This window comes from Triticum dicoccoides, chromosome 7A, assembly GCF_002162155.2.
Source record: "Triticum dicoccoides isolate Atlit2015 ecotype Zavitan chromosome 7A, WEW_v2.0, whole genome shotgun sequence".
NCBI lineage: Eukaryota > Viridiplantae > Streptophyta > Magnoliopsida > Poales > Poaceae > Triticum > Triticum dicoccoides.
In genome coordinates, this window is record NC_041392.1 from 337,984,290 (window position 1) to 337,994,370 (window position 10,081).

Sequence of the window (10,081 nt, forward strand, 5' to 3'; positions counted from 1 at the left end):
ACAACAAAGAAACTTAAAGATTCAATACTATTCGGTGAACAATCTGATCATAAACTCAAAATTCATCAGATGCCAACAAATACACCATAGAATTGCATCGGATTGATCCCAATCATAAAAGGAAGAAGGGGAACATGGCATTGAAGATCCCAAGAGAGAGAGAGAGAGAGAGAGAGAGAGAGAGAGAGAGATCTAGCTACTACTATTGACTCGTAGGTCCCAAAGGAACTACTCACACATGGTCATGGAGGCAGCAAGGTTGATGAAGAGCCCTCCGGCAATGTCTTCTCCCTCCGACAGAACTCCAAAACAGGGCTCCAGATGGGATCTCTTCGTAACAGAGGCTTCAGCGACAATCAAATTCTTCTGGAGAAATGACGGATGGTTTCAATATTTATAGAAATTTATGGGGGTGGAATCAGGTCAAGGCGGTGCCCATGGGCCCCACATGGACAGGTGGTGCGGCCACCCCTAGTCACGCCACGTGTCCATGTGGCTAGCTCGTGGCCCCTCTTGATGTCTCCCGAAGCTTCTAGTGTTTCTTGTTGCCCAAAAAAATCGTGTTAAATCGACAACATATTTTGACCTCCTAGATATTGGTTTCTCAAACAAAAAAATAAGCAAAAAACAAGAACCGGAACCGGCACTCTATTAATAGGTTGGTCCATAAAAATAATATAAATTGCTATAAAAAGTATATAAAATGATAATATAGTAACATTAAACAATCAAAAACAGAGATACATTTAAGACGTATCAACGACGCAGTTAAAAAAACGTCCACAATAACAACACTAATAAGTTATAAAATTAATTGGTAAATTAGAAATAAACGTCCACAATATAACAACACTAATAAGTTATAAGATTAATTGGTAAATTAGGAATTTCTTTTAGCGCTCGAGATAGCATCCGCCTTCAGTCAAACCGACTTGTGCGGGAAAAATAATTAGCCAAGTCATCGGGCGACAGATAATAATAGTATTCCTCCATAAGATTTACATTATGTCACTGATTAGCAAAATGTGAAGAATCATACAAACAAGATAACAACAGTTTCTCTCAAAAGAAAGGAGAAAAGGATGAAAGCTTCAGTTACACATACTTAATAGGGTACATACATAATCGATTGTGGAAGGGATCCTTGGCGTCCGATATGAACCAAGACTGCAACAATTAGGATACCATGACTGCCACCAAAAAACGGCTGCTAGTTCTATTACTGTTAGTGTTTTATATCGTTTCCAACCCCCTGGGTTAAGTATGGGCCTCCAAAAGCACGCCCAAGACACAGCTACCCATCCATCAATGATAAACAAGGGCCCGGTATACTTTTCAAAGTCTACGGATTAGGATGAGCAGCATCCAGCCTTCTTTACGGCAGAGACATCGTCTTTGGACCCTACGTTGATGGTCTGCCCTCGTGGTGGAGCGGCAGGGTCGTCGCCGATGTCAAGAGCTTTCTTGCTGACCACTCGGTAGATCTGGGTTAACACCTCAGTGAAAGCGTCCTCTACATTCATGGACTCCAGGGCAGAGGTTTCCATGAAAAAGGTGTATTCCCTCTCCGCAAATGCCTTGGCATCCTCCACAGAGACAGCCCGCAAGTGGCGCAGGTCAGCCTTGTTGCCGACTAGCATGATCACAATGTTAGCATCGGTATGGTCCTTGAGCTCCTTCAGCCACCTCTCCACATTCTCGAAGGTCACATGGCGTGTCACATCATACACAACAAGCGCACCGACAGCTCCTCTGTAATATGCGCTTGTAATTGCACGATATCTGCAAAGGGATTGCAAAAGTTATGTGTTATGCAATTGAAATATTAGCAATGTTGCAACCAGATTACAAAGAACTTCACAATTTGTAGTTGGACTTTCATAAGGAAAAAAAAACTGTTCTTTATAAAAAACATTACTTTTATATGAGTGGATAGGATGATACAGTGACTTCAGCACATAATGCCTTAACAATAACAATTACAATACAACAGTTGAGATACAGCCAATGCTTCAAAGGGTGAAAAGGCAATATAAATAATCACAACAATCCATATAAAAAGGTTAAAATCCATTATGTCCATTTTCTACTCGAGGATGAAATGCCAACTCCCCAAATTAGCACTTGATTGAGGGCCTGTCTGGGACTGCTCCACTTCAGAAAAATCAGTTTTACTCCACCAAATCTACTTTGGAGCAGTTTCATACAGAAGTTGTAGCACTATCAAAGAGAATGTTTGGCTTCCATCTAGCTCCAGCTTCAAGAATGAGAAATTTGGTGGAAAGGATCTATTTGATTGGATGAGGGGGAAGAAATGAAGGGGTATCCACTTATTGGTGGCGGTGGTGGGTAATTTCCCCCCAACTCCAGCTTCTAGAGTTTTTTGGAGCACCCCTTGAAGAGCTTCATAAAAAACTGAGATGTACCCCAGATTCTAGTTTTTTTTGCAGAGCGGCATATCGTGGAGCTACCCCGTTTGGTTTGTGTTTTCTGGAGCGAAGCTGAATTTTAAGGAGCAAAGCAGTCCCAAACAGGCTCATATTATGGATGCAAAATCAGAGTTCAGACAAGTCTAACAGAAACAAGAATCAGCTTGCAGATACATATAACATATGGCCATAAAGGCTTGGATATCAATATTGCTCCAAAGAGACAACTAAGGATTATAAGCTATTAAGTTGAGGCAGTAGAATGCATTGACATATACTTCCTCCGTCCCAAAATAAGTGACTCAAAAGTGACTCAACTTTGTACTAATGTTAGTTCAATGTTGAGTCATTTTTGAGTCACTTATTTTGGCACCGAGGGAGTATGTTTCAAGAGACAAGCTAACATCGTTACTCACTTCAGTTCAAGGCAAAAAATAATTAGTATTAGTGCCAAGGAATTTTCGTCGGGTCTTAATAGCATGCTAGAACTAGTACGTGTGATTTGTTGTCAAGAAGTCGTCAGGATACCCGTAGATCTAGAACACAGGTAAAGGGGGACATATGATTTACACAGGTTCAGACCCACAAGGTGGGTAAAAACCTTACTTCATGTCTTGCTCTTTTCTTATATATGAAGAATATCGAGGATTAAAATATCACGGTGTACCCGGCGAGTTAGGGAAACTCGGCAAGCTGTTGGTGATTTTGGCAGGAAGAGCCTGATATCTTCTATGTGGTGCCTAGGCATTAGGTGGAAAAGGAGTGGATCCCCTTCTACATTGCCTCTGTTGCCCTTATATAGCGGTATGGATGGCTTCATGTCGGTGCGTACGGCGTATAGGGGCACGAGTTGCACTGGTGTTGGTTTACAACACATATAGCCTTCCCTACGTCGTAGAGAGCTTTCCTTGATGTTGTGTCCTTGGATGAAAAGTCTCTTCCGTGGTGGGTGGCGCTTCTCTTTGGTATGATAACTTGTCTGTAGATTTAGTGGGTCCCGTTGATACGGTGTTAGGTAATTCCACTTATCATCGGCAAGCCCCCCATCAGTATTCGTAATGGAGCTGGATCCATGAGCAAGGTTGACATAGATACTCGCAGTCTTCAGCGGATGCTGCTACTTCCTTTGTCGCAGATGTTGCCTCTTGCTCGTTGGGGATGCAGAGTTGATCTTGGTCCTTGTCCTGTGCTTGACTCTTCATGTTCTTCAACGGCTGAGAATTCCTAAGTGTCCACCTGTTGCAGGGACGTGCTTTGGCGTGCCGGACCAGCGATAACTACGTGTGTTGATGTAATGTGGCCTCGGACTGAGACAGAATTGATTTGATAATTCGCTTCCGCTTCCCTCGGGGCCCGATACGGCACAATACTGCCTTTGACTCATTGGTTTTCACGTTGAATTAATACGGTCCTGGAAAAAAAATCCCCTGCTTTAGATTGCGATCTAGGAGTATATTTGCCCTTTTATCCTCTACCCGGCAGCATTATCGTTGCATGTTCTTCTTTCTTTCTCTTGTTCTTCCTGACCTCTATGACGCGACGTGTGGGTGTTAGCTCTCTTGCTCGCGGTGTCGGGTTCTCTTCCAACTCGTGCGGGATGGTGTGGCCCTCTCCTTCCATTACCATGTTTCGTCCATTGAGCAGATGTGCTAGCTTGGTTGTCTCCCCAGTGACGTTAGTTTCCAAGCGCCTTGCTCGATCAATGTTCCCTTGGTCGGGTGAAACAGTGGTGATTGCGGATGCTTCTTGTTACGGGATTGCCTTCCTCTTCCCTCCTTCGTGAGGCAGTTGCTTGATCTCTTACCGCATCACCCTGATCCATATCTCCCCTTGTTCTTTTCTTACTTTAAACATCTTCGCTGACTTATGCAAGAACTATGTCGGTATTGGGCCCAATCTCTCCTTCCAATACTTCTACTATCTAGGTAGAATAGATCATCCTTCCCATTCAAGGCATGGATGTTCTTTTCATCCTCGCTTAGATCGTGTCTTTCTTCCTATCTCTGGGAGGTCTCCATCCTAGGCTTTCCCTCAATATGGATTAACTGCGAGAAAGGGATCTCATGATCCTTCGTTTATTAATTATCTGCTAAAGCTCACTCCTTTCTAGAGATCGGACATTGTCCAAGATAACGAGGTGATGAGCCTTCTTATTGCTTTTCAAGAGTTTGAGGCTCATGGTCTTACCGGTGTCCACGTCATTGAGGATTTTACTCAGCGTCGCCTTCACCCTCCCAATCTTAAGCTCAAATTTCAGCCTTCCTGGTACTTTGTCACTGGTGAATACTAAAGACTCTAGGCCCGTAATGGTTTCTTTTTTCAAAAAAAGTTCCTATTTCTCGTCGAAGAAATGTGTCAAATGGATCATTAAACTCTCCAATGTGTAGATGAAGAGGTTATGGGAGATGATCTTTGACAATTCATCGTCAGACGAGGAAGAAGATGATACCTTGCCTATGCCATATATCCTCCATGGGCCATCCACCGCCCTAAAGGCAACAAGAGATCTCACTTTGCAACGTGCCAAGAATCTGCTAGAAAGGACGTTGAGAGAGTTTTTGGTGTGCTTCAAAGACGTCTTGCCATTGTCCATGGCCCTACTGAGTATTGGAAGCTTGAGACCATGTGGAGATCATGGCAACATGTGTTATGTTGCACAATATGATCATCGAGGATGAGAGAGAGAGGACCCGGAGGACTTTCGTATCTCTACAATGGTGTCCCGATGGAGCCGAAACATAACCTAAACAAGATCGAACCATTCCTCCAAACACACCGTGAGATCGAGAGGCGAGAAGCTCACAACAAACTTCCAAAACATTTTATTGAGTGTTAGAGATATGTTTGGTAGTTAGAGATTGTCCGGGATTAGATAGGAATTGTTTCCATCTTATCTCTAGGAGGCATCTTCCCTCCGAGTTTTGTACCCAGTATATACTCGCCCTCGAGGCTCAATAATATCATCCAACGCATTACATCGATTCCACCAATCCATCTCTATCCCTTCTAACATGGTATAAGCCTAATCTCAACCCAAAACCCTAGCCGTCGTCGCTTCCGCACCGCGCCACCCCCGGAGTGACCGGTCTCCATGATCGCCGCCAAGGCCGCGCCGCCCATACCTAGGGTTCGTGTGCCGGTCATGTAGATCGGCTGCCCTAGAGAGTCTTTTTCCCGATCCTTGATCCTTGATCCGGGTTTTTCTCTCTCACGCCGGTCATCTTGATCAGCGCTTCTTTTTTGGTTTTCTGATCTAAGATCGGTTTGCGTCGCTCACCGCCATTCGTCATCTACAATGCATGTCTACTTCATCAACTCCGACGGAATCGGCTGCCACACCACGCCTGTGGCCTTACGCACGCGTCAAGTTCGCTGGTATGGCCGTCGATCCTACGCTGACCTATCGTGCTGGTCGTGTCACACGCAACCACTCACACGCCCTATGCGGCGCGAGGTTAGCTACAGGCGCATCCGCTGGCCCATTGATGCACGTCTCGTGGCCTTTGTGCAGGTTGTGTTCACATTGGCCGCTCATGCTTCTTGGCTAGCTATTCGTGCACTTTGGCTTATGCAGGTGAAGGCTGTTCCCGTGCGTCCGCATCCAGATCAGCCTTCGTGTACATATCATCGTCATCAAGTACGCATTCCTCTCCGTTGAGTGAGCAACGGACTGCAACTGTGTCGTCCCTTCGGACCGCAGCATCATCGTTTCATGGTTCTCCCACGGCTCCATCGGCCCGCGCGTTGCCGCTGTGTCGCCCCGAGGCCATCCGCTCCAGGCCGTCCCCGTGGCTCCACCGACCCTCGCGTTGCTGCTGCGTCGCCCCATCGGATCGTAGCGAGTGTGGCACGCGGTCCCTGTCGCTGCCCCATGGTTCTCCCCACGGCAGCACCAACCCGAGCGCTACTGCTGCGTCGCCCCTTCGGGCCGTAGTGCCGTGGCCCACGGTCTACTTCGCCGCCCCGAGGCCGCCGCACAAAGCCGTCCCCGTGGCACCACCGACCCTCGCGATGCCGATGTGTCGCCCCATCGGGCCGTAGCGAGCGTGGCACGCGGTCCCTGCTGCCGCCCTCAGGTCCTCCCCGCCGTCGCCCGACTCGCGCGCTGCCACTGCGTCGCCCCTTTGGGCCGTAGCGCCGGTATGCGCCGCACCGCTTGCTACGTGCGGGAACGCCACTGTCAACACCAGTCTTCGGCACGCTGTCCGGTTCTTCCTCGCCTACATCGAGCACCACGGCCGCGCTCCTAACCAAGCCGCCGCCGCCGCGCTTCTTCCCGGTCCACGGCGACTACCTCGACACCGGCCACCCCGACTCGGCATCGACCACGACGTCCCTCGCACGGCTACCTCGACCATGACTACACCACCCTACGCTCTCGGCTCCATCGACATCGGCACAAAGGGCTATCACCTCGCTTGAGCAACTCGTCGGCTTCCTCTACAGTCAACACATCCGCAACGCGACACCGTCCACGACGCTCCCGCTACGACTACGGGGGGATGTCAGCCAGTCGGCTGCTATTCTCTCCAGTCTGAACGTCCACGACCCTCCTGTTGTTCGCAACGCTACCGCTACGACTGCGGGGGGATGTTAGAGATATATTTGGTAATTAGAGATTGTCCGGGATTAGATAGGAATTGTTTCCATCTTATCTCTAGGAAGCGTCTTGCCCTCCAAGTCTTGTACCGAATATATACTCGCCCTCGAGGCTCAATAATATCATCCAACGCATTTCATCAATTCCACCAATCCATCTCTATCCCTTCTAACATTGAGCACCATTGGCGACTTCATAGCACTTGATTCTTGTGTTTTTATCATGTTTATTTGAATTCTTAGTTCATTTGGACCATCTGTTGTGTTAGAATTTGGATGGTTAAGTTTGAGAATATAAAATTTGATGTGTATTTGACTTCTGAGGTATATAATTAATATGTTGTGATCAGTTTGGAAACGGTTGGATGAATTGGCAAAAGAAATTTTTGAAGGGATTAAGTTCTAGGCAATCTGCTCGATGAAGAAAAGTTTATTATCCCCTTAAAATCATAAATTTTGGGGATAGGAGATACGTTTTGGTATTATAGGTCAGGGGGGTCTGCTAGAGATGCTCTAACCCAATCACCGTATAAAGTTGAACACAAGCCTGTTGCGGGCAAGCAGTAGCCTGGGGAATTAAAAAATCGAAGCAAAATGCAAATGATTCAACATAATCACGATAAGAGAAGAGAGGAACCTACCTCTCTTGGCCAGCCGTATCCCAGATCTGCGCCTTGACGACCTTATCGTCGACCCTAATGCTCCTGGTGGCGAACTCGACCCCGATTGTGGACTTTGACTCCAGGCTGAACTCGTTGCGCGTGAACCGGGTGAGGAGGTTGGATTTCCCGACGCCCGAGTCGCCGATGAGCACCACCTTGAAGAGGTAGTCGTAGTCGTCGTCCGCCCGGTACGCCATTCTTTGGTTTCGCCGCGGTGGTCACGTGTAGGCCACGCCCTCGTACGTTCGTCCTCCTCTTCGTCCTCGCAGAATCGGTCAAGCCACCCGCTCTTCCCGCGGATGGCAGCTCGGAGGTGGCTTCTGGGGCCGTCGGCGGCGGCGCGCGCTTATCGGAGTTACAGCAACGGGATGGGGTGGTGGGAGGAGGAGGAGACGCCCCGGAGAACGTTCTTGGAATGGCAAGGGGCAGGAAGGACTGCTCGGACGAGAGAGAGAACGAGCGTTGCTGCCACGTCATCACGTGTGGAGCTTCACAAGGCGGACGCAGCTGGACGGCACGGCGGGGCTTGCATGCTCCGCGGATCACAATTTTTCTATAAATGTAGGTAACTGCCCGTGCAACGCAGCATTATACCTGTTCTAATAGTTCAACGTCAAGATCAATTTTCTTTTGTCTTCTTCATCACTATGTTCTTTCTTTTTTCTTGCGAAATAACACTTGTATTACTCAAGAAGTTTAAGGATTACAATCTCATCAAACAATATTCAGAATTTCCTCTGGACCAGAGCTCAGCTAGACAGTAGTCCGGCCTTCATCACTATCTTCATTTCTCCGCCTCCCCAATTGAAGCCCGCCACCTCTATCAACAATGCATCCGGCTCACAATCCCTCCCTCCACCCCTACTCAAACCTACGCTTAAATTTCTAGGAAGGATAATGTCTCATATTTGGTCTCTATCATGGCATCCAATCAACTCATCTCCCCGGCGTATTAGCAAGAAATTATAGTGCATTATATTTGCCACCACAATAGATGAAAATAATGTCATGGAAATTGATCAATCACATTCACATGACAAATCGATCAATCACATAACAAACCATATACATTTAACTTCTCATTTTATTATATTAGTTCACTCACGGTAGGAAGTATTCGACGTTGTGAGAACCAATGACAAGGACCTTTATCCCTTATATTAACTAAGATCTACTCCACCAGCGCTTAAGATATTCAAATACAACGCCATGACATGGCCTTCAGCTTCAGTTAATTGTCATAGTCTTTTAGCATACCTTATCCAAAATTATTATTCAATGGAATCATATTTCATAATATTATGCAATGAAACAATGAAAATATTTTACTAAACAAACTGAACAAAGATTGTTAAAATTACTTTCATGAACCAAATAAATGCATACCCATATTACAGTACAAGGAATTTCTGAATTAAACATTTTTTTACAGATTTACGAGTACACTAAAAGTTCTCCCTGGTCACAAAGTCGTCGTACGTACCAACCAAGTTCCTCCACTTTCGGACTCGCTGCCGATAATGCAAAGGGTATCCTTATGTTCATATTTCATAAACATAATTACGTAGAGGTCATGTTTAGCTTCTTCAAATGATTGCATTAATTAGAACGAGATTGTTTGAAGAAATGTCTAAGTATGGATTTAACCATGCTACGAATGAATTAAATTTCTCTCTCTAATACGCATGAATCATACATACATATGGTTCCCAGTTAAAAAACACACAAAAAAGCTTTTCTTGTTACCGGAGGTGAATCCTTGTTTCCTGCTGATTGCCACCCCAGAGGAGTTCCATACAATTGCAAGGAAACAACGTGAGATTCTTGACTAAAACTTACGATCTAGTTGTGGTTTAGATCTACCAAGAGTTTATATGGCACATTCCCTACTGCAGAAAATACAAAGCATCTTGATTAATTTTCTTTTTTTGCGAGGGGATTAATTTTCTATTGATCGTGGCGCAATGCAACAATTCCATAGAGTCCCAGTGTTAGGAGGGAGATCGAGGGCAGTCAGGGAGAAGATTTCTACTGCATGCCGGAGCTGCACGATTTCCCAGTCTGTGTCCGCGTGAGATCCTAGTAGATATTGATACGTCTCCAATGTATCTATAATTTTTGATTGTTCCATGCTATATTATATTCGGTTTTGGACATTATTGGGCTTTATTATACACTTTTATATTATTTTTGGGACTAACCTATTAACCGGAGGCCCAACCCAGAATTATTTTTTTTTGCCTATTTCAGAGTTTCGCAGAAAAAGAATATCAAACAGAGTCCAAACGGAATGAAACCTTCGGGAACGTGATTTTCGGAACGAACATGATCCAGAGGACTTGGACCCTATGTCAAGAAAGCAACCAGGAAGGCACGAGGTAGGGCGGCGCG

The 10,081-nt window shown here is 46.0% G+C and overlaps 1 protein-coding gene across 1 annotated transcript; it reads right to left on the bottom strand.

Moving 5' to 3' along the window:
* Window positions 1–997: 997 nt before the first annotated feature.
* On the bottom strand, window positions 998–8,214 carry LOC119331007 (ras-related protein RABA1f-like). The gene is made up of 2 exons (XM_037604163.1): window positions 7,670–8,214; window positions 998–1,782 (listed from the first exon to the last, which is right to left on the bottom strand). The coding sequence occupies exons 1-2, from the start codon at window positions 7,885–7,887 to the stop codon at window positions 1,350–1,352; spliced, it is 651 nt and encodes a 216-aa protein (XP_037460060.1). The 5' UTR covers window positions 7,888–8,214; the 3' UTR covers window positions 998–1,349.
* Between the last annotated feature and the right edge of the window lie 1,867 nt (window positions 8,215–10,081).

Bases quoted from the DNA above. Each gene is read 5' to 3' on its own strand.
- LOC119331007 (XM_037604163.1), bottom strand. From the start codon at position 7,887: ATGGCGTACCGGGCGGACGACGACTACGACTACCTCTTCAAGGTGGTG. The intron at 1,783-7,669 runs GTAGGTTCCTCT...ATCCCTTTGCAG, and splicing joins GATACGGCTGGCCAAGAGAG to ATATCGTGCAATTACAAGCG.